Source organism: Eretmochelys imbricata, chromosome 8 (genome assembly GCF_965152235.1).
Source record: "Eretmochelys imbricata isolate rEreImb1 chromosome 8, rEreImb1.hap1, whole genome shotgun sequence".
Taxonomy (NCBI): domain Eukaryota; kingdom Metazoa; phylum Chordata; order Testudines; family Cheloniidae; genus Eretmochelys; species Eretmochelys imbricata.
Window position 1 is genome coordinate 53,827,565 of NC_135579.1, and position 24,057 is coordinate 53,851,621.

The window sequence follows — 24,057 nt, forward strand, 5'->3', positions numbered from 1 at the left end:
CACCTGGGTTACCCTTGTTCTCCCGGGTTGTCAATGCCTTTCACCAGCACTTAGTTTAAAGGAAGAGACAGTGGGCTAGCAGCAGGTGTGTGGGGGATGGAGGGAGGGAGATCTGCACTGGGTGAAAGGCTTTTATGTGGATTTGATTTCCCTTCTAGCACTTTATGCCATTGGATGTTCCCATTCAGAGTTGCCACTTGGTAGTGGCTCTTTCTCTCAATTATGGCTGCATGGTGCCATATCATTTAAAAGCAAATCCATCTTAACTTTAGAGAAGGAAAGGATTACGTTCAGCTATGCCCAGGGCATGGAGCTGGACTTATAGGGTATGTCTACACTGCAGCTGGACACCAGCAGCTGGCCCCCGCCAGCTGACTCAGGCTTGGGGCAAGGGGCTGTTTAACTGCTGTGTAGACATTTGGGCTTGGGCTGTAGCCCGAGCTCTGGGAGCCTCCCACCTCGCAGCGTCCTAGAGCCCAGGCTTCAGCCTGAGCCCAAACGTTTACACTGAATTAAACAGCCCGTTAGCCCAAGTCTCATCAGCCTGAGTCAGCTGGCATGGGCTGGCCATGAGTTTTTAGTGGCAGTAGCAGTCAAAAAAGCTAACAGAACATTAGGAACCATTAGGAAAGGGATAGATAATAAGACAGAAAATATAATGCCACTATTTCAATCCATGGTATGCCCACACCTTGAATACTGCATGCAGTTCTGGTCATCCCATCTCAAAAAGGATACATTAGAATTGGAAAATGTACAGAGGAGGGCAACAAAAATGAAAAAGGGTATGGAACAGCTTCCATGTGAAGAGAGATTGAAAAGACTGGGACTGTCTGGCTTGAAAAAGAGATGACTAAGTGGGGATATGATAGAGTCTACAAAATCATGAATAGTGTGAAGAAAATGAATAGGGAAGTATTATTTACTCCTTCATATAACACAAGAACCAGGGGTCACCCAATGAAATTAATAGACAACAGGTTTAAAACAAAAGGACGTACTCCTTCCCACAACGCATGGTCAACCTGTGGAACTCATGGCCAGGGGATGTTGTGAAGACCGAAAGTATAACTGGGTTCAAAAAAGAATTAGATCAGTTCATGGAGGATATATGTAACAATGACTATTAGCCAAGACGGTCAGGGATGCAACCCCAAGCTCTGGGTGGCCCTAGCTTCTGATTGTGAGAAGCTAGGAGTGGACAACAGGGGGTGGATCACTCAATGACTGCCTGTTCTGTTCATTCCCTCTGAAGCACCTGGCACTGGCCACTGTCAGAAGACAGGACACTGGGCTAGATGGACCATTGGACTCACCCAGTATGGCCATTCTTATGTTCAGTGTAGACATACCCATAAGGACCTCCCGTCCTCCCTGCAGCCCATCGTATCGGTAGTCTTGAGGACCCATTCTATCTCTCTGTTCCAGGTGGTGCAGACTGGCAGCAGTTGGATTCAAAGCTGCAAAAGGAGATTCTGGCCATCTGGCCTCACCTGTCCCAGAAGATGTTGGATGTACTAGTGCCCCTGCCAAAAAGTGAGTCTCCTCCTTCTGCATCATTGCTGCCAACTTCTCACAATGCCAGGGTGCGGGAGGCATCTCCCGCAAGGGGAACAGAAACATGGCAATAGCAGCACGTTGCTTAAGGAGAAGCCCAGAGGAGATTTTCTCTAACACGAGCAAAATTTCTCCTTGCTCCACCCCAATACCCTGGATCCGCTTGGAAAATAAATAGCATGCAGTGATCTTCTCAGATCAAACCCCTTTGATCAGGGGGATCCTCTGACCCTTATGTGTGTGGGGGGGGAGAGGATTGTTTGTTCCCCCTTTCTGTTGATGGTGTTACAGCAACTGCCTGATGAGGCTGCATATCTCCAATGTTTCATTACTGTGATTCTAAGCTGTCCACCTCCACACTGTCCTAAATCTGGAGGGATTTCCACCCACAATGCTTGGTCTTTTAATTCCATTTCTTCTGGAGCAGTGAACAGAGTTTGTCTTTTAAGGATCAGAAGAGTAAGATGGGTATCATGAGATCGCAAAGGGGTGGGCAATAGAGTCTTCAGACCTTCCCACCTATTGATTCTGCTAACATAAAAGTATTCCCCTTACGCTTGCAGCTTCTGACCTGACGGTGGGCAAAATATATGCAGCCATGATGATCATGGACTACTATAAGCAGAGCAAAGCAAAGAAGCAGAAGCAGCAGCTGGAGGAACAGGTGAGGTTCAACCACTGCAAGAGTTGGCTGGTGCTTTTTGGCTGTGGGGAGAGCGGAGAGCTCACACTGCCTTCAGAGCGAGGGTTCTGTATCAATGTGGCCTTCAGACAAGATGCTGACCACACACAGATTCTCGACCTGCTGGCAGCAAGTGGCTGGCACAGCACTAAGACAGTGACCATCTGAAGATTTAAGGGATGGGTGAGTGAAGGAGATGACAGGTAAAAGAAGAGGTGAGTGATTTAAAGCAAATGTATTCGTAGCAGTGTAGAGGTTATACTAGACAGATAGAAGATGGATTCAGAAAGGGGGAGCATTGTCATGCTTTTAACCTTCTGTACAAGGGATTTCTTTTTTATGCAGCAGAAATGTTTTGCACTTTAAACAGACTCAGTCTGTTTATTTTTTATTACAGAAAAACGCCCCTATGTTCCAGCGCATGGAGCCTTCATCTCTGCCTCCAGAGATCCTTTCTAATGCCAAAGCTTTGCCTTACGTCCAGCAGGACACCCTTTCAGGCCTGTAAGTATAGCCCTTAAATATCTGTAGAATATCTGCTCTGGTATTTCTGTTCCTACAGACATTATTTTATTTCCTGAATGAATGGCACTGGAGGTTCAGATAGGGGTAGTAGGCAGAGCCCAGGGGAAAAGGAAATCCTGGTGGTCAGCAGAAACATCTCGATCATTGTAGGATGAGTCCAGAAGTATGAGTTTCTGGTGTGTTTTCATTAGTGTTACCAAAGGACCACAAAGAGCCGCATTTCAGCCCATGGACAGCATCAACATGTATCCAGCCACATAGACATAGAATTGTGAGAATAACTGTTTTTTCAGTTCGTTGGCAGTTCCAAAAAACTGGAAAAATATTTCCATTCACGCACCAAACCTGAAATGTCTCGGACTTTTCAATGAATTGAAAAAGTTGGGAAACTTCTCAAATGTTTCATTTTGGATCCTTTTAATAAGAGCAAAGGAAATGAAGGTCTAGAGCAGGGGTTCTCAAACGGGGGGTCATGACCCCCTCAGGGAGTCACAAAATGGTTACATGGGGGTTGCGAGCTGTCAACTCCATGGAGCTGACAGCCTCAAGCCCTCATTAAATTAAATTCCCCCCCCCCATTTTTAATTTTTAAGGGGGAGAGGGGTCATACTCAGAGACTTTCTGTTTGAAAGGGGTCACCAGTACAAAAAGTTTGAAAACCATTGGTCTAGAGTCACAGAAAATAAGGAGGAAGAGCCCCCCCCCCATACACCCAATATCCTCGTGGTTAGAGCACTTACCGGGGATGTGGTAGACTCAAGTGTGAATCATTCAGGGACAGGGCCTTGAACCCAGGTCTCCTGGGTGACTGCCTACCCCCCAAGGTATAAGCGATTTTGAAGTGGGGTGCACTCAGTCTGCAGTTGTCCCACTGTTGCCCTTTTGAATCTTGTCAAAAAAAATTCAGAAGTTGTGTATTGATAATGTCGTTCTTACATTTTCAAACTTATTTTCTTTTTTCACTTGGGCCAAAATCATTTGCCGAAATCACCATGAATTTGCAAATAGTTTCAGTTGTCCCAAATCTGCATTTTTTCAGCAGACAAATTTCACTAAGCTCTATGTAGACAGCACTGAAAACCCAGCATGGCATTAGCAGAACAACCAGCAGTACGATCAAGTAGGACTAGTATGCGCCTGGGACTGGTAAAGAGATAATGAGCTTTTCACTTCAAGGTCCCTAGTTTAAAACCAGGTCAAGATTAGTAGTGACTATAAGTCAAAACTATTCCGATGCAAAGGGAAGATAGGAAGAGGCCAATATGGCTCCATCAGGTGCTCTTTAATTACCTGAAAATCAAAAAGGAATCCTACAGAAAGTGGAAACATGGTCAAAATGATAAGGAGAAGTACAGAAGAACAGCACAAGCATGTAGGGACAAAATCAGAAAGGCTAAGGCACAAATGAGTTACATGAAGAAAGGACATAAAAGCAATAAGAAGAGGTTCTTTACATAAATTAGGAGCACGAGAAAGACAAAGGAAAGTGTGGGCCCTCTACTTAGTGGGGAAAGAGAGCTAATAACTGATGACATGAAGAAAGCTGAGGTGCTTAATGCCTGTTTTGCTTTAGTCTCCACGAAAAAGGTGAATGATGACCAGATACTCAACACAAGTAATACTGACAAGCAGGGGAAGGAACACAAGCCACAATAGGGAAAGAGCAGGTTAAAGAATGTTTGGATAAGTTAGATGTGTTCAAGTCAGCAGGGCCTGATGAAACTCATCTTCGGGTTCTTAAGGAACTGGCTGACCCAATCTTGGAGCCATTAGCAATTATCTTTGAGAATTCTTGGAGGGCAGGGGAGGTCCCAGAAGACTGGAGAAGGGCAAACATAGTGCCTATCTTTAAAAAGGGGAACAAGGAGGACCCAGGGAAGTATAGACCAATCAGCCTAACTTCAATACCTGGAAAGATACTGGAGCAAATTATTAAACAATCAGTTTGTAGGTACCTGGAAGATGATAGGGTTGGAAGTAATAGTAAGCATGGATTTGTCAAGTACAAATTATGTCACACCGACTTAATTTCCTTCTTTGATAGGACAACTGACCTAGTGGATGAGGAGAAGCAGTAGACATGATATTACCTTTATTTTAGTAAGGCTTTTGACACAGTCCCCACGTGAAATTCTCATAAGCAAACTAGGGAAATGTGGTCTAAATGAATTTACTATAAGGTGGGTGCACAACTGGTTGAAAGACCATACTCATAGAGTAGTTATCAATGGCTTGCTGTTACATTGGGAGGGTGTATTCCCACAGGGGTCAGTCCGTAGTCCGGTACTATTCAATATTTTGATTAATGACTTGGATAACAGAGTAGAGAGCATGCTTATAAAATTTGCAGATGACACCAAGCTGGGAGCAGTTGTAATCACTTTGGAGGACAGGTTAAAATTCAAAATTGACAAATTGGAGAATTGGTCTGAATTCAACAAAATGAAATTCAGTAAGTTCTTCACTTAGGAAGGAAAAATCAAATACACAAAATGGGGAATCATTGTCTAGGTGGTAGTACTGCTGAAAAAGATCTGGGGGTTATAGTGGACCACGAACTGAATACGAGTCAATGTGATACAGCTTCAAAAAAGGCTAATATAATTCTGGAGTGTAACAAGAGGCATGTTGTCTGTAAGACACAGGAAGTAATTGTTCAGTTCTACTTGGCACAGGTGAGGCCCCAGCTGGGGTACTGTGTGCAGTTCTGGGTGCCACAATTTAGGAAGGATATGGACAAATTGGAAAAAGTCCAGAGGAGAGCAACAAAAATGATAAAAGGTTTAGTAAACATGACTATGAGGAAAGGTTGAAAAATCTGGCCATGGTTAGTCTGGAGAAAAGAAGACTAAAGCGGGGACCTGATAACAGTCTTCCAATATCTTAAGAGCTGTTATAAAGAGTCTGGTGATCAGTTGTTCTCCATGTTCATGGAAGGTAGGACAAGATGTAATGAGCTTAATCTGCAGCAAGGGAGATTTAGGTTAGATATTAGGGAAAACTTTCTAAGGGTAGTTAAGCTCTGGAATAGCCACCAAGGAAGGTCATGGAATCCCCATCATTGGAAGTTTTTAAAAACCAGTTGGACAAACACCTGTCAGGGATGATCTAGGTTTACTTGGTCCTGCCACAGTGTAGAGGGCTAGACTTGATGACTTCTCAAGGTCCTTTCTATCCCTAAATTTCTAGGATTCTAAGTCCTTGCCTTCTGATTGCTGTTTGGCTCATGTGAAGTGAGCACATGGTCTCAACCATTCTCCCAGTAGGCAAGCACCACCATAGCCGGTGGCAACTGTATCAGTCTCAGCAGAGAGGCCAAGGGACAAATGAGAAATGTGGCATAAAGACTGTGTTACCCTCTCGTCCCTAGAGGTGGTCCCTCTCGGTCAGAGTTGAGGGCCATTGCAGCACAGTATGAGGAAGCTTGCCCTGACTCTACTCTTGCTGTACCGTTTCTGAAAGTCAGTGTGCACTTCAGTCTGGGAATCTAGTAGCTTTCGCCAACTCTAAATTCACCTGAAAAAATTTTAAAAGAGGAAAAGAAAAAATCAATAATGCTTGAACATGACTGACACTTCTGTCATGAGTGGCACAACACCCTGTTCTTCAGAGACAGTGCAGCCACCAGGCACGTGCATGTCACATTAGTAATGCCATCCCCATAATCGCAGGCATCCCTGGGGAAGCCATCCCTGTACTACTGCACCACCGTTAGCTGCAAAAGAACTGGACTGCTTCACAGAGAAACAAAATGTCAATCTAGGAACAGTAGAGCTCTTGTGATTGTCAGCCAAGCATGACCGCCAGGTGGAGGCTCATTTTGGAACTGTCACTGTGCTCCCACATTGCAGGTGGCACAGCGGGTGTCCCTTTTCAGTGAAGTGCCAGTTGTCAGGACAGTACTCAGGAATGCCAGGTTGAAGTTTGTATGGGAGATGAGAAGTTGTTAATTTCAATTCACAGCGTACCCACCAAAGGAGCGCCTTTAGCCAGGAGAACTTTGAGAATGCAGTGCTGAGTGAAATGAGGTCGCCTTTTTCTCTTTTAGAGGTTTAAGTCAGAGAGGCTGTCAGTGATCGCAGCATGAAGATTTGTTCTCTCTCTCTGTCTCTCTGAAGTTGGAATATCTTTGCAGGAGCAGCCGGAGTGGATACCCGTCGCTGAGTCCACTCTCTCCTCAAGAGATATTCCAACTGGCTTGTATGGATTCGACACATGGGCAGTTCCAGGAGCAGCAATCTCTGGTAAACCAATGCCCTACCTTTAATGTAGTTCCTTTATGGTCTCAGCACCACTGCCCTGCTCTGTTTCCAAAAGGTAGTTCCAATTTTATTGCCCCAACCTGCGGGCGTGGGCGGTCCCACACACATGCACACCGCTCAAAAACCTTCTTGGATCCATGGTTCTCAACCTGTTTCCATTGTGGACCACATATACAGCCCACAATGTGTTATACTACATCCAGTACTACCTATATGGCCCTGAGCATGTCACATGGGCTGAAACTCTGTGCTGATTGGGCCGCAAGCAGCCTGTGGGCCACAGGTGGAGAACCACTGGTCCAAGCAATAATACCAACCCTCTTGCTACTTCTTCCCTCCATCCCCTCCCACTCCCCTACCCCTACCCTGATTTTGGGAAACAAATTCTTTGACAGCATCCTCCTGCTTGGCAGTGGGAAGTGTGGATCTCTTGTCACTGACAATGTAAGGTCACGATGTGCCGGCTTCTGCCAATAGGGGATCAATAGCAGGAGCAAAAGAGGGAGAACACTGATCTCTTAACTATTTTTTGGAACCCACTGTAACAAATTAAGACGTATTCCTGTCTAAGGGCCTGATCCAAAGCCCACTGCAGTCAGTGAGAGTATTTCCATTCATTGATTTCAGTGGGGTTTGGGTCCAGTCCTAAAATAGGTCACACCAGGATGGCCCTACATAAAAGGAATATGGAAACCCATTTCATGCTAGATCCTTCTCTAAAATTGCTTTTAACATGGTTTTAACCTTTGAGTCCTTCCATTGTAAGGCAGGTGGGCTTCAGCTGGCTCTTCACGCATGCAGCACTCTAAGGGCCCTGCTTCCTCCCCCATGTATAGTGCATGGGCTCCTCTGGCTACTTGACAAATGGTCCAGTAGTCTTTTGGGAGAAAGAGAGCCCAAGTGTGTACGGCTGTACTGAGCATGCACAAGCGTTCCGAGCCCATCTTGGTATGTTTCAGATCGTGCACAAGCCTGGTGTGTAGGGAGTGTGGAGATGCAAAATGTACACACACCACATATTGACAGGTAGACCCAGATGGCCAGCTGGTGTAAATCAGCAGGACTCCATTGGAGCTATGCAAGTTTACAGCAGCTGAAGATCTGGCCCGACATGTTAATCAGAGCTACTAAGGATGCCATGTGCCTGGTGCTGTTTAACTATGTTTCTAAAGAACATCTGAGCAGCCCAGTGTTCCTCCTCTCTCTGTTTCTGGGCCCAGAACATGAGTGCACAGGAAATATCACAGACTGGGAGGTGCTCTAAGACTTTGTGATGCTGTAGTACAATGGATTGATATAATGCAGTAAACTATCCTTTTCTTCACAGGTCGATTCCTTTTATTAAATACTCATTTCAGTGGGTACCCTGTGCTGAACGATGTATCGGCTGCTTTGGGATTCGTGTTCATCTTGTTGTCAGTGCTGGTGTCCATTATCGAAACTGAACTGTTGAACTGTGTTGCACAAACGTGAACATACACATATGCCCACATTCCAGTCAGCAGCACTAGTGTCTGTGTATGTGTATATATGTCCACGTGTGTGCATTGGGCACCACCCTTACACTTGTTGGACTGCAGTATTGTATCACTGTACATTTCCAGTCTGATTTGTATGCTTCTCAGAGTTTGTAGCACTATCTCTGTGAATTCTGTATCACATACACGGCACCTCTCCATACAATTCAGCCCTTCAGCCAAAAATGGAAACTGCCTGATCAACCTCTTGTGGAGACTGCTGGCTATGAAGGAGGGGGTCTCTGAATTCATCCCTTCTATTGTCACTTCCTGATGATGACCCACATCTATCTGATGTCACTTCCTGGCAACCCAAAATAGTAGCACTTGCTTCCGTTTTTCCTCTTTGACCAAAACAAAAGAGATTTTTAAAGCCAGAAATTAACCAAAATATACAAATGTGACATTGATTCATTTAACTTGGACATGACTGGAAAAATCTTTTAGAAAATCAAAACGTAGAAGATTCTGCAAGCTTAAAAAAAGGAAATAAAAGAAAACTAAGCAGCAGAAGGGTAGATATTCCAGGGAGCTAGAAAAATCAGTCTTGGTTTTCCTTCTCTCATTGCTAAAATAAAAAAGTAGTGAAGTTTACCTGGGTGTCAGCCAGCGCAGGAACCTGTGAGCTGGGTCTCTGTAATGGAGCCTGAGACTGAAACGGCTATTAATACCAAATCCAGCCATTCTCAGTGTTTGGCCAACCAAAAAACTGCACTCTGGTCCTGAGATTTGAAAGAGGCAGGTTCCCTTCCTGTCAAGTGGTTCCCAGTCCGACAGGAGCACAGACACTGGCAGGAGAGGAGTGGTGACCTAATCAAACAAAATCCCACGAGCTTGGCTGTGTGTTTATTTCCAGGAGCCAGAGGTTAGAGAGTTTCAAAGCGTGCAGCCCTCTAACCGTGGCAACTATCTCCCCGTGGACACTCAGGAGCGCGCTGTATCTGGGAGGGCCTCCTCCATGCCACGCCTGACTGTGGATCCCCAGGTAACACCAAACAAAACCGTAGCCGGACAAGCAGAAGTGGAAGTACATGGCTGTAGCTATCTGATATGAAAAGAGAACCCATATTTTTCCCTGTGATGTGTTTAATGCTGCACTGCCAGGCCCTACTGCAGTGTGCCAGGTATCGCTAGTGCTTTTCCGGTGGGTCTCTATCTGGAGGGCATTGGGAAACTGTCTATCTTAGGTGCTGACATGGCCCCCATTCCTACTGTACCTGAGCACCCCACAGTCCGTACTGTAGTTACCCTCACAACACCCCTGGGAGGGTGATGCTATTATCCCCATTGTACAGATGGTGAACTGAGGCACAGAGAGACTTGCCCAAGGTCACACAGGAAGCCTGTGGTGAAACAGGGAATGGAACCAGGATCTCCCAAGATAGAACCCAAGCCACTGGACCATCCTTCTGTTCCCCCTAGCCCACCCCCATTGTTGTTCAGCAGGACTGGTTCATTGGTGTTTCATTCAACATGCAACACTTTCAAAGTATCCCTCCCCACCTGACAAACATTTGTACTGACAATTACCCAATTTCTTCTTTCCTTCTTCTGCCGTTGTCCCCAAACATATGCACATGTGTCTGGCCCTGGGTAGTCTGTCCTGATCAGTCCAGGCCATGCTCCATCTCTTTGTTTGTCTGCCTGCCTGGTTTTCCTGTCTGTTTGTCTCGTATTCTGTTTTGACCGAGACATGAAAGCTTTTCTCTGGTTGTTTTCATAACCCTTTGGCACGGAGTATCAGGACCTCATATTTCTTCAGTAGTGGGGACAGTATCAACAGGCCCTTCCATGCCAAAGGGGGTGGGATGCAATGTTCCTAGTACTTTCTTTGGGTTAAATCCACATTGCTTGTCTACAGTGGCCCTTTGGGGAGTGGGGAGATAAGGAGAACTTTGCTCTGCTGATGCTACCGAGTGAACTGGTAATTTGGCACCTGGTAATGGATGGATGGATGTTTAATGGCTCTTTGTTGTATCTTTCCCAAATACTGCCTGCACAATCATCCCCAAATCGGCTGAGACAGTCCAAATGGACGCAGAAGCTGCTCTACCATCAGGCACAGAGGGGACTGACTATCTCTGGGAGGAGTGGCTGAACACAGTGTGGGGAAGGGAAGCAATATGGCAACAGCACCAAGGGACTGGAGGGAAATGGAAGGAAATAGCTTTGTTTTAAAGGGAAAAATGCACAAGCAGCAAGGGGAGGTGGCGGGAAGCAAGTCAGAAAGAAGGCACAAGGAGAGAAAGGGAGATAAATCCAAGGAGAGGGGATTGGGTGGGAGAGAGAAGGGAAGGAAAAGAATGGATACAAAGATGGAGAAGGGAAAAGCAGATGAAGAAAGGCAAGAAAAATACAAGCAGGGACAAGAGAAGACAACAGTGGAGAAAGGGAAGAAAACAAGGGTTGGATTACAGGAGGGGAAAGAAATGGTGAACGGAAGAGGAGAAGCATGGAAACTGTAAAGGATCCTTTGAGATGAGAGAGGAGAGGGAATGGGGAGGAATAAGGTGGCAGAAGGGATGGAGGGATGGAAGAGAAATGGTGTAAGGGGGGTGAAGGATATGGAGAGTGTATAAAGTTAGAAGGGCAGGTAGTCAGCTATGAGAGCAACAAGAGAGAGGGCAGATGGGGAAGGGCATGGGATGAAGGACAGGGTGGTGGGCTGGTGAGAAGGGGACAGGCCGAGGAGAAGTACATGGAAATATGGCAGTAGTTATGCAAATACATTGAAAAGGAGAGAGACATGGGAGCAAATAAGCCAATAGGAGCTTTCCTTTCTCTTCCCTTTTGAATTTCCTTTGCTCTTCCTTTTTCTGTGCTGATTAACACCAGCTGAGAATCTGGCCCTATCTTTTTAATTCAATGATAGATGCTGGAGCAGCTCTGGAGACTTTGCTGTTAAATTTCCTGCACTCCCTCCTGGAAGGTGTCTGAGCAGGAGACACTGCACTAGTCTTTCTCTGATATTAGACACCTTGACTTCGGAGTGGCCTATCTGCCTCCCCCTGCTGCTGCTGCTGGCTTCCATTAATCATCCCATGGGGTGCATTTCCAGGTGGTTACAGACACGAGCTCTATGAGACGATCATTCTCCACCATCCGGGACAAGCGTCCTAACAGCTCCTGGCTGGATGAGTTCTCCATGGAGCGAAGCAGTGAAAACACCTACAAGTCACGCCGGCGCAGTTACCACTCCTCGCTGCAGCTGTCTGCTCGCCGCCTGAATGCAGACTCAGGTGAGGGGGGCTCTTTCCCAGAGTACAAGAATCTTCTTCGGTGAGTAATTCACTCCTTTCTGCAGGCGGAGCTTCAGTGTTACTATTGGGTATGGCAGAGTCGTAGAGCACTCTGCCCAAAGACAATGGTAAAGAATCGAGAACTAGAAGTCCAATCCAGTCTAGCTTTATCATCATGCATTGCTCTTCTCATGTGAGATGTGCAGTAGAACAGTATACAGGATTAAATTATACAGTCGGAGAGTTCCACAAGGAGCAAGGAGATGAGGGAGCTGCTAAGAAATATGAGCAAGGGAGACATATTTTTATGAAATCTGAAAATAGATGGAGAGTCCATGAGCCAGAGAGATGCAGGAGCTGCAAAGAGGAAAGCTACCTTGTATCAGGTGTGGAGATGACAGAAAAGCAGCGGGGGCTGAACAAGCAGAGGGGGCAGCAGGCAGACCAGGGAAGAAATAGTGTTCTATAAAAGTTGCACCTGCAGTCCAAGAGTTGCCAAAATGAGGTGCCAGAACAGCTGCAGCAGGCCAGCTGGTGTCCCATGTTTGGGTCTTGGTCTGGGGTCCCTCCCACTGCGGTCCAGCATTCCTCCAGCTGGCATGGGCCACAAAACATCTGTCTCAGGTCCCTATGATTGGGCTACCAACCAGGCCCTTGCTCCAGTGTTCATCTGGCTCAGCTCTACTCGGTGTGGAGTGTTCTTCCTCTAACCCTGAAGGGGGCCACCCCCATCCTGGTCTCCTGTTGCTCCTTCACGCCGGCAGCAGCATGTACGGGAGTTGTGCTGAGCCACTAGCACTCTTCTACAGCAGCAATGCCATCTGTCCCCTGTCCCAGGCAGCATCAGGATTGGCAGTGGTCAAGTTTGCCATCCCTGCCTTACATGAGTGGCTGCAGATCCTCAACTCTGGCTCCCACTAGAGGTGCAAAGGATTCACTGCAGCGCCAGTTGAGTTTGGTGCCACTGGCTTTCTGATTGGCAAGTGCTATTTATGTGAAGGAGAAGAGGGGGCTATGCAGGGATGGGCCAAAACAAAATGGCAAAATGGTTTGGTGTATATCCATGAGCTGCCCCAAGAGGGAGTGAGAAGTAGAGAGAAATCAGGTCTGTAAGCTAAGCTGGAGTCAGTCTGTAGAAGACTTGAGAAACCAGGTGTGAACTGGATCCTGATGTGACCAGGGAGCCAGTGGAACTGTATGGAGACAGGGCTGCAGCATTCATAGAATCATAGAATATCAGAGTTGGAAGGGACCTCAGGAGGTCATCTAGTCCAACCCCCTGCTCAAAAGCAGGACCCATACCCAATTAAATCATCCCAGCCAGGGCTTTGTCAAGCCTGACCTTAAAAACTTCTAAGGAAGGAGATTCCACCACCTCCCTAGGCAACGCATTCCAGTGTTTCACCACCCTCCTAGTGAAAAAGTTTTTCCTAATATCCAACCTAAACCTCCCACACTGCAACTTGAGACCATTACTCCTTGTCCTGTCCTCTTCCACCACTGAGAATAGTCTAGAACCATCCTCTCTGGAACTACCTCTCAGGTAGTTGAAAGCAGCTAACAAATCCCCCCTCATTCTTCTCTTCCGCAGACTAAACAATCCTGGTTCCCTCAGCCTCTCCTCATAACTCATGTGTTCCAGACCCCTAATCATTTTTGTTGCCCTTCGCTGGACTCTCTCCAATGTATCCACATCCTTCTTGTAGTGTGGGGCCCAAAACTGGACACAGTACTCCAGATGAGGTCTCACCAATGTCGAATAGAGGGGGACGATCACGTCCCACGATCTGCTCGCTATGCCCCTACTTATACATCCCAAAATGCCATTGGCCTTCTTGGCAACAAGGGCACACTGCTGGCTCATATTCAGCTTCTCGTCCACTGTCACCCCTAGGTCCTTTTCCGCAGAACTGCTGCCTAGCCATTCAGTCCCTAGTCTGTAGCTGTGCATTGGGTTCATTCTGCACCTCTTGGAGTCTGGTGAGGTGGGACTTGGCAAAGCCATGGAGAAGAGAGTTGCCATGGCTCAGGCATGGATGAGAATTTCTGCTGAAAGTGAGGCAGTGGCTTGCATTGGCATCGTTGTGGAGCGGGTGATGAGCAGGTTTACAGGCACGGGCGATGTGGGAGGAGAAGGAAAGTTCAGATGCTAAGATTACAGGCAGTGGAGGCAAATGGGAGGTCTGTGCCAAGAAGGCAGGAGGTAGAGTTGTGATTGAGGATGGCCAGGCGTTCCCCTGAAAGAAGCTGCGACAGAGTCCTGGTGTTTACTTGGTTCAGACAGGTCGAAAGTACATGGGGCGCGGCTCACCAAATGCACTTACAGTTCCATCCGGCTGAGAGTGGTGCTGCAGGGAAGCATAAAGGTGGAGATAAGTTGACTGAGAAGGAGAAGTCACAGAACAGCAACAGGCTGAGAATTGAGCCTTCTGGGGCTTAGTCAAGGTGGTGTCTTGACACAGGAGGAGTCGCCATCAGAGACAGAGAGGAAACAGCCCAATAAAACGAGAGCAGAACCATTGTAGAAGGGAGCAGTACAGTTCAGAAGGTGCCGCAGAAGGAGAAAGTGGTCCATGGTGTCAGAGGATGCACTGAGGCTCTGGAGAAAGAGGAAGGAGAAAGACTTTGTCAGCCCCAAGTAAAGAGGTCATTAACTATCCAGAGGAGAGCAATTTCCATGCTATGAACAGAGCCACTGCAGACTGAAGGAAATCACAACGGCTGTCACAAGCACTTTGCTTAGGAGGAAGAGGAGGGTGTAAGAAGATACTAGGCAGTAGAGATACACTCCTCCTTTGGTGGGGCAGAGGGAGCTCTTACAGGATCCTAGGCATGGGGACAGCTCCGCACCTGCCTGGCCTAGGGGAAGTGTTGGTTTAGCAGAATGGAGAGAGTATGAGAGAGAGGGAGCTCTGGACATTAGAGTTAAGACAACAGCACCCTCCTAGGGTGGTTATGATCTCTGGACCCCAACTTTGAAGAAATTGCAGCAACTGTCCCACTGGGGAGCCTTACAGTCTGGCTTTGTCCTCCCCAGGCCACAGGTCGGAGACACATCGCTCGGGCGGCAGAGAACGAGGGCGATCCAAAGAACGCAAGCACCTGCTGTCCCCGGACATCTCCCGCTGCAACTCGGAGGAGAGGAGTCCTCAGGCAGACGGCGAGTCTCCTGTCCGGCGCCAGTCCAGGTCACCCAGCGAGGGCAGGTCGCAGACGCCAAACAGGCAGGTAGGGATGAAACCAGCAGCCCAAACGCCATTGTTCCAGGCAGGGATCCTGGGGCAGGAAAGGAGGCAAGCAATCATTCCCCCCGGAAATCTGTAAAAACACTGAGATCCCTGCACTCCTATCTCTGGGGTTAGGCAGCCGTTGGTCAATTATTCTGTATATTACGGTAGCGCTGAAAAGTCCTACCTGCCACTGGAGCTCTGTTGTGATAGGGGCTGTGCAAACACATAGCCAGAGACAGACTCTGCCTCCAAAAGCGTCCTAGCTAATTAGACAGGACAGACAATGTGTGGGAGGGGAAACATGGGCACAGACAGGTGATGTGACCTAGGTCACAGAGTCAGTCCATGGCAGACCCTGGACCAGGACGCCTGAGTCCCCGTTCAGGGCTCTATCCACTAGACCACACAGGTTGTTATTGTATTATCCTAGTGCAACCTGTGTGGTTTGCCTTTGTGAAAGCACAGTGCCCAGGAACGTAAGTGCCTCTTCTGTAAATCTAGCAGGGAACTGGTGGTGGTGGTGATAATAGTACCAAATCCTATGCCATGTGCCATCAATTAGAAAGCTTATTGTAGTGCTACCAGTAGCTGAGGAAGAGTCTCATTCCTCCATATAGCTCTTTGCCATAGGAGCCCCAGCCACCTTCAACCCATCCCTGTTTAAGTCTAAGGGTTTTTTGCCTTTTCTTCCCTATCATCCCCCCAACCAAGACACAAGCCCAGCTTCTGCAGGGCCTTGCCCCTTGTCCAATCATTTACACCCATGATGTGTGGGTGTGAAATGGTACCATTCTTCTTGGTAGTATTTGACACCCCTTTTCCACTAGTGCAAACAGCTTCCCAAGCAGCACAGCGGGGGAGAATCAGGCCTGTTCATGTGAACAGTTTCTTTGTCAGTGTGTTTGAGAACACCGTTAATTACCACTGACACCATGTGGGGTTGCAGACGTCCGTCCCTGACCTTGTCGGTGCACCTTTGTGATGCAACAAGTGTAGGACTGTGAAAGCACAAATGGATGATTGTGAGGCCCAATGCACACCATTGTGAGATCACTGAAGGAAAGTGGGAGCAGCTGAGACAATTTCCACCTCTGTTTACTCTGTTCTAATTTCCTGAGGCCTGGTCTTCACCAGGAGCTGGTCTATGCTGAAGAGCTACATCAGCATAGCTCCGTCTCTCAGGGGTGTGAAAAATTCTCACCCCTCAAAGATATAGTCAAGCTGACCCAATCCCTGGTGTAGACAGTGCTAGGTCTATGGAAGAATTCTTCCATCAGTCTAGCTACCGCCTCTCAGGGAGGTGGATTAGCTACACCAATGAGAGAACCCCTCTCATCTCTGTTGTGATTGGCTACGCTGAAGCACTACAGCAATGCAGCTGCAGTGGTTTGAGTGTAGACGCAGCCAGTGTGTTTTTAACTCGAGTTAGCTATGGTGTGTCTACACTACAGGGGCACTGCTGCGGCGTTGATGCTGTAGCATAGACGCTTCCCTACATCACCAGAATTCTTCAGTCGACCTAGCGGTGTCTACAGTGGGGTTAGGTTGATCTTACTCCATTGCATAGAGCATGACATTTTTCACAGCCCTGAGCAACGTAGCGAGGAATTTTAGGTGTAGCCCAGGTGTAACTCAAGGTAAAATCCTCGTGAAGACAAAGCAGATTGGAGTATTCACAGGAGTTTGCAGGTTGAGTTCAAGACCAGGCTCTCCCGTGGCTAACTGGAATTAAGAAGACACCTCATATTCTAGGGAAGACACAGCCATGGAGAGATGACTTTTCATCAGGGGCTTCTGAAGGGGCAGGACACAGCTTTTGACCAAACCATCCCATCCCAATTGTGCTGTACACGTGATTGTCTCCTTCCATTTTGCAGGGCATGGGCTCTCTGAGTGAAAGCTCCATCCCCTCTATATCTGACACCAGCACCCCAAGACGAGGCCGCCGGCAGCTCCCTCCAGTCCCACCAAAGCCGCGGCCGCTCCTCTCTTATGCCTCCATGATGCGGCACTCCTGTGACACCTCCCCGCAACCTGACGAGAGCGAGGGGGGGTCCCCTCTGTTCTCCCAGGCCCTGGAGACGAACGACACCTGCCTGACCGAGTCTTCCAGCTCTCCGCAGGGAAAGCAGAGCCGGCACTCCACCCCCCAGCGCTACATCTCGGAGCCATACCTGGCCCTGCACGACGACTCCCACGCCTCAGACTGCGGCGAGGAGGAGACGCTCACCTTTGAGGCTGCTGTAGCCACCAGTCTTGGCCGCTCCAACACCATCGGGTCAGCCCCTCCCCTGCGGCACGGCTGGCAGATGCCCAACGGGCACTACAGGAGAAGGAGGAGAGGGGCGGCGCAAGGGGTGATGTGTGGGGCTAGCATCGATGTGCTAAGTGATACGGAAGAAGATGACAAGTGCTAGAGGCCGCTCCCTCCCTCTGTTGCATGCTCTTCGCCACGCGTGGGAATGAAACGAACCCAAAATCAAATGCAGGAGAAATAAAATCTTTGTGCAAAAAAAAATTTGAACCCGCTGACCACTCCCCACTTTTTTTCTGCACAAAGAAGCATTTGATTCGCTTGCACGCCTCTGGTCCAGTAAGGCTCACGCACCAGTGGGATGAGTGTGAAACCATGGAAATGCCCCTCCCAAGCAAAAGAGGACTTTATGCCTATGGGAAACCAGAGGATGGATCTGCTGCCAAGCAAAACTCAGCAGGAAGCAGCCAGGACCCAGAGATTTATTTGTATTTGCCTTGTTCCCTTGAAGCTTGGCAAAAGATCCCGGCAGGCGGCTTTGAGCACGTTTCATTTTTCCCTTGGGAAGTCAGAGTGGGATGATCGAGACAGATGCGGGGCCCTTCCAGAGACACAGACACCATCACTGGGGTTCTCTTGTGCTGCCCGTGGCTTTTGGTTTGCTTCCCAGATGTGTTAGTGACAAAACTGCCAGGAGGAAGGTGGGGTGGGGGCGGGCGATGGCACTGGGGCCCAGCAGACAGCCAGCCACTGCTGTGCATGGTGGGAGGGGATGGGTTCAGGTGAAACCAAAACAAAACAGCTTGTACCATGGGGAGATTGTGGGAGGAGGGGCTGGGGGCAATGCTGCTGAACGTAACCACCTTGCTCATACATATATTATTTATATACTGAGAACTATATGTATGTGTGTGTGTATATACGGTATGTGTGTGTATATATATTTATATGCTGTATATATAAAGATATACACATGCAGGTATTTGTTTTAGTCAACTGGTGCACGCTATCTTCAGGGCCACTTTTCTCCCGCAGGACCTCTAGCCAGCAGGCGAAGACTTTCTCTTGAGTTACGGTGCCAGGTATGGTATTTTTCCTAACCTGCGTCTTGTTCAGTTGAACAAACGAGGCTGGGTCAGGCTCCTCTTTTCCCCTGCCTGGAATGCAGCAGACCTGTTGTTTGAAATGCAAAATACAGTTGTAGGTGGATTTAAAACAAAAGAAAACACCTTCCGGGAGATATTAACATGGGTGGCAGTTTTATTTTGGGCTGGGCTGTGATTTTTGCATGTGGTTGAGCACCAGCTAGATTGAGGATCTGAGTGTGTGCCAAGGAAGTTACCACTTCACAGTTTACACTTGGGCACTTATTTGAGTTCCTTGCTGGGCTATGGGACTTTGAAAATCTAGAGAAAGGGGTGGGAATATCTCTTTACACCAATACCTCCCCACTCCCTCTCGTGTGTGCAGCTGGCCTGGCACCATACTCTCCCGTCCTTGCGGCTCAGGTGCCTCTGTGTTTCACTGATGCACAGACAGAGTGTGCACTAGGGGTCTGATCCAAAGCTCACTAAAGTCAGTGGAAGTGTTCCCACTAATATCAGTGGGCTTTGGATCAGGTCCTGATTGATGCCCCTTTGTACTGGCTGAGCGTGAAAGTCTTGTGCACTAGCAAACTGCTTTGGCAAACACGAGCAGACTCTGCCCTAATGAGCCACCCTAGTGCCAGTTGAGCAGGGCTAGGTGATGCAGAGAAGTATGTAAATCTCTGCCCAGCCCAGTCCTAACCCAAGAGACCCAGAGGAAATGAATCCACCCTCTCGAACAATGAAACTGAAGGACTGAGCACAGTATTTTTCAAAAACAAACTAATTGGTTTAGAGAGGGGATGGAAGGTGTAGATGGAAAGCATGGCCATTGGGGGTGAGCCCTTCTCCCCAAGCAGATTCATCGCTGCATGGAGGGACACTCAGGCATATTAGCCTTTCAAGATCTCCTGCAGAGACAATGCTACAGACTGAATCCAGTCCCCATGTCCCTGCTGGAAAAAATGTGGGCAGCATCCTTTATTTCCCAAGTTCAGGTGCAGGAACTGGATGTGGATTGCATCACCACAATCATTGGAACTTCTCCTGGGCTTGGCAACCCTCTGACCTGGAATGGAGGAGGGTTTTGATCTGACCAAGGAGACCTGGATTGAGATTTTCAAAGCCGACTGGAGGATTTAGCTTCTCAGCTGTTCTCAATTCGCCATGAGCCATGAGCTACAGCAATGAGCCATGTGACCCCAGTCAGTTTCCAAAATCTTAACCTTCCTGCCTCGTGGCCTGCTGCCTACTCTTCCACCGGCAAATTACGGGCACTCTGGAGCAGTTCTAGGCAGAATGTTCTCCCCCAATTCACAAACAGATTGGCACCGTCAACGTGCCTTCAATCTCGTATGGATTGAAAAAGGTTTGTTTGAGAAGCTTTAAAATATATATATGAAGTACCTGATGGGACAGTGTCATGCAAGCGGGGTTTTATTAGCATTGGCTTGAGAAGGTTATGTTACTCAGGGGTGAATTGTCAGCTCAACCCAAACCAAGGGCCTATTCAACCTTTCCATTACACCATCGTGCTGTATAATGTCATGCAGTGTACAGAAACAATCCATTTGGGGCAAGTTTTAGACAGGTGTATTGGAACTGTTTATTGTATCCCTTCACCTGTTAGCCAGGTGCAACAGGACCTAAAATGAGCTTTATTAACCATAAAAATGTCATGGCTGCAAGGCCCAGTATCTCAAAGTATCTAAAGGCCCAGAGCTAGGAGCAGCATGCTGTGTATCTCGCTGAGAATCTCCCCTCTCCAATGGGATAAGGAGCCCATGGGGGTTAGGCACCGACATCTCATTGGAAGGTCAGTGAACATTGGGCACCTAACTCCCATTTGGGCCTTTAAAAAATCTCCCCTTAAAGCTCCCATTTCTAGCACTTCAGCATCATGTAGTATTTGGCTATCGAGCTGTCCCTGTGTCAGGAATGATGATCACCTATCAAGGGACCTCTGCTCAGTCTAATTATGATGGGGAGAAATTCCACATTTGAGGGCAAGAAGAAACAGTTCCGTGGCAGGTTGATTTGGGGAGCTGCTCAGGGTTTTCGGCTGTTCGAAGTCATCTTGGTGTGAGGATGGATTAGTGGGCAGAGTGCAAGTGAGGGGAATGAAGGAGCAAGATGAATGCAGTTTATTGCGCGGTTATGCCATTTTTCTCCCATAGCTCTGCAATTCTGCACGTGCATAGCACCTCAGTCTGTGGGAGAAGGACGGGGGAGCGCGTTTATTCTATATGATGTGGCTTTCTTGTAAACAGCAAAACCTGAACAGGACTGATTTTCCCTCGGAAGGTGTGTTTCTAGGCACATGCTCTGTCTTCTCTCTTTCAGCAATAATCTTCAAGGGAAGCACATATGTAATCAGCTGTGTGTGCTGTCCCCAATGTGCAGTACCTGGCACAAGTGCTTCAGAGGACCAAAGGACAGATTTAGCAAATCAACCGTTTCTTCTCCCATTCAGTGGCCTTTATGCAGAAATTGAGGTCGGAGGCTGATTTTCACTTCCGGTTTTAGGTTGTTCAGGCCCTTGGTTCAGCAATCCATCCCTCTCCAGCAAAGCATGGGAGCACATGCTTAACTACGCTGAATTAGGGAAGGATTTAAGCATGTGCTTAGATGCTATACTGAACTGGGACCTGAATGCACAAAGCATATACGAGTGCAGACCAAAAGCTTACCCGGCAGGCAGTACTGGATTGGAATGGATTTGTCTGCAGTTGGTTTTTGGCTGGCCTGGTCTGCTTGAAAATTGAAATTTTCCTTTCCTAAAGTCCAGCTATGCACAAAATAAATCCAGTCTGAGAGGAGAGGGCTGACTGCCCACGCTTCACAGTAAAACAACCGGCCAGTGTTCCCAGGATGGCCTGGCCCCTCCCTTCCACATACACATGTGCAAATGTAAGGGAACAAACCAGCAATCAGCGGCTGGCAACAATAATATAATGGAGTGGGTATTATTATATATCAGCTTTTGTCTTAAGGTACCTGTACAGATAAATGGGCTAAAATCCTGCTCCTGCTGAGAGCGGTGAAGTGGAGGGTGGTAGCGGATTCAGCATAAGGGGTGCTGGGGGACTCGGGGGTTGTCCAGCTGTAGGAAGAGGGTTGAGCAGTGTAGGATGAGTAAGCTTGCCTGCAGTACTGTGGTGCAGCATATTCGGGATGAGTGTGCTTATCCGTAGTAGAGTTCATGAAGTTGAGCCATCTGGGTTAACTTCCTAATACAGGAACTGTACTATTTAAAATACAGTGTGTGGCTAAATTCCGGCTCCAGTTGTAACTGCTCTGGTAATTCTGTTCTGCCAGCCTGAATTCCCCCTGCTCTGCTGTGCCCATTGTGGCAGAGGGATGCTAGTGTAGGATGGCTGTTTTGTTTCCACCCCAGAGGTGGTTGCATTTCAGTAGGGCGAGGAGTGATATTTGTACATACAGGGCCAAAGCCTGGTTCCTTTGAAGTCAGTGGGAGTTTTGCTAGTCATTTCAGCAGGACTAGACTTTGGCTTAGGGGCTGTATAAATGCTTTGGGACCGAAGATGCTATGTAATAATAATACCTAATGTACTATATTACTCGAGCCAATCGTGATGGCTGAATTGTGCATCTACAGTTACGTTGGTGTGCCTTGTCAGACTAGGAGGGGATGCTGTGCGCTGAAGGCACATGTTTGGGGTGGGTTATCTGGGAAGTGTGAGCACGTGGCCCTTAGCTTAGTTTCTTGCAGTCATGCCCTCGTTTCTGTCGGGGGGTTATTGTGTTTTATTTTGTCCATTTTGTGCAGCAGCCTCGACCACCCAGAACCTAACTCTAGACACGTGATGTTTAATTCTGCACCACCCACTGGATAAGCTACAGCTCGGTCCTTAGAAATCCCAGTGGTATTCGCTGACCTGCAACAGGAAGTGAAGATCAGCCTCCCACATCATTTTCTGAGTTTCTGAAAAAATGTTTCAATGAAAAATTTCAGCCGGCTCTCAGAACTGCCCAGTTCTCGAGGGCAGAGATTGGGGGAAAGATCTGTATTCTAGGTGCCAAATGCTTTCACTGCCTTTCTGTGCCCTTGGGCCTCACTCCAAGGAGTGTCTGTCCCTCTGTCCTGTGTGCCAAATCCTCTTGCCACCCCGAAACACCCCAACAAGCTGCCCAATTCCTCCCCAGCCATCCTACCCTTCTCCTAGCTATCTGATCCTCTTGCTGACCCTAAACAAGTGATGAATCCATCCCCACACAGCTCTTTCAGCTGCTGAAGTCACACAAAGCATCCCTAAAAGTGACCTGGACCACCCCCTTCCAACGCCTTAACTTCTCTCAGTATCCCCCAGCAGGCCTGTCAGCTCCCATGCTGGCCAGTTTCCAGGTCTCATCCTGCTAGACTGTAATGTGGGTTAACCCAAGGTCCAAATGGCTGCCCAGTAATTCTCTGCCATCCAAAACATCTTTGCAGGATCTCTCTACCTCATTATGCTTGATCTTGTTAGCCCACCTGCCAAACCATACAGAAACGTAGCAGTTTCATTTATTGTGTTGCTTGGTTTTAATTTGTCAGACACCAGATGATAAGGGGATGGGTGCATTTAAAAACAAACCAACAGTGATTAAAGGGCTGGGCTGCCATTGCCAGGGCTAGGCATGTGGCTCTGACTTTCAGTGTTTTCGAGGGGGTGGGGCATTTTGTGTTTTGAGCAGAGGGCCCTCTCAGGGGCTTTAGACTCAGGTTGCACTGGGCTGTGTGAATTCAGCTCAGAGAGTTGGGGCTGTCCGGGTCTGGGGGTTTCGTTCAGCTCATCTCCAATATGGAGCTTTCCCCTGCCAATCTGTTTGCCGTTATAAAGAGCTTTTGGTAGCTGCTTGGCAGCACGAAGAGCGTCTCTCCTGCAATTTGTAGTACATGTTATTGCCCAGGAAGCTCACAGAAGCATTTTTGAACAGCAGGGAGAGGCAGGCAGAAGAGACCTTGTGAACATATCTGCTGGGCTGCCTGTAGGCCAGGAGAAGGCAGTACAGGCCCCATTGTATATGGGTCCAGGCCCATCGATTTCCTTTCACTCTTTTAAGTCCTTCATTTAGCCAAAATGTAAAGACTCGCTCAGAGGATTTCCTGACCCAAATCTTTCCATGTAAAGTGAAACTGGAGAAGGTGCAGCTGTCTGCCGGCAGCAACCACTGTCTCTGCAGCTCTGAGCCAATAACTACCTGAGCCCCTGTCGCTTTGGGGCAGCGCACAACACCCCCAAGGAGACTTGAACAAAGACCCTTTGGTGAGCCTCCACCCGGCTGCTGGGCTTTTCTTGGCTAGATGTTGCTCCCACAATGCATCACAGCAGCTCCCTGGAGCTTGATGCCTCTCAGGTTAGGTGAAGTGCAGTGAGGCCCAGGTAGGGTTGCCAGGTGTCTGGTTTTTGACGGGAATGCCCAGTGAAAAAGGGACCCTGGCAGCTCCAGTGAGCACCGCTGACCAGGCCGTAGAAGCGGCGACATGTCCCTCAGCTCCTCGGCGAAGGGATGGCCACAGGGGCTCCGTGCACTGTCCCCACCCTGAGCGCTGGCTCCGCAGCTCCCACTGGGCGGGAACCACAGCCAATGAGAGCTGCAGGGGCGGCGCCTGCGGGCAGAGTCAGCGCACAGAGCCGCCTGGCCACGCCTCTGTCTAGGAGCGGAAGGACATGTAGCCACTTGTGGGGAGCCGCCCAAAGTGAG

The 24,057-nt window shown here is 48.3% G+C and overlaps 1 protein-coding gene across 3 annotated transcripts in view; it reads left to right on the plus strand.

Annotated features, from left to right (window-relative positions):
* Positions 1–17,429, plus strand: part of CACNA1E (calcium voltage-gated channel subunit alpha1 E) — a 225,220-nt gene extending 207,791 nt beyond the window's left edge. For 2 of the 3 annotated variants that reach the window (XM_077823464.1, XM_077823465.1), the window contains 7 exons: positions 1,429–1,536; positions 2,121–2,221; positions 2,637–2,743; positions 6,900–7,008; positions 11,602–11,782; positions 14,820–15,010; positions 16,890–17,429. In XM_077823464.1, coding sequence (XP_077679590.1) covers positions 1,429–1,536; positions 2,121–2,221; positions 2,637–2,743; positions 6,900–7,008; positions 11,602–11,782; positions 14,820–15,010; positions 16,890–17,429 — 1,337 coding nt within the window. Of the gene's footprint in view, positions 1–1,428; positions 1,537–2,120; positions 2,222–2,636; positions 2,744–6,899; positions 7,009–9,399; positions 9,529–11,601; positions 11,783–14,819; positions 15,011–16,889 lie in introns of all 3 variants that reach the window. The other variant, XM_077823463.1, reaches the window with a different exon arrangement.
* The last annotated feature ends 6,628 nt before the right edge of the window (positions 17,430–24,057 follow it).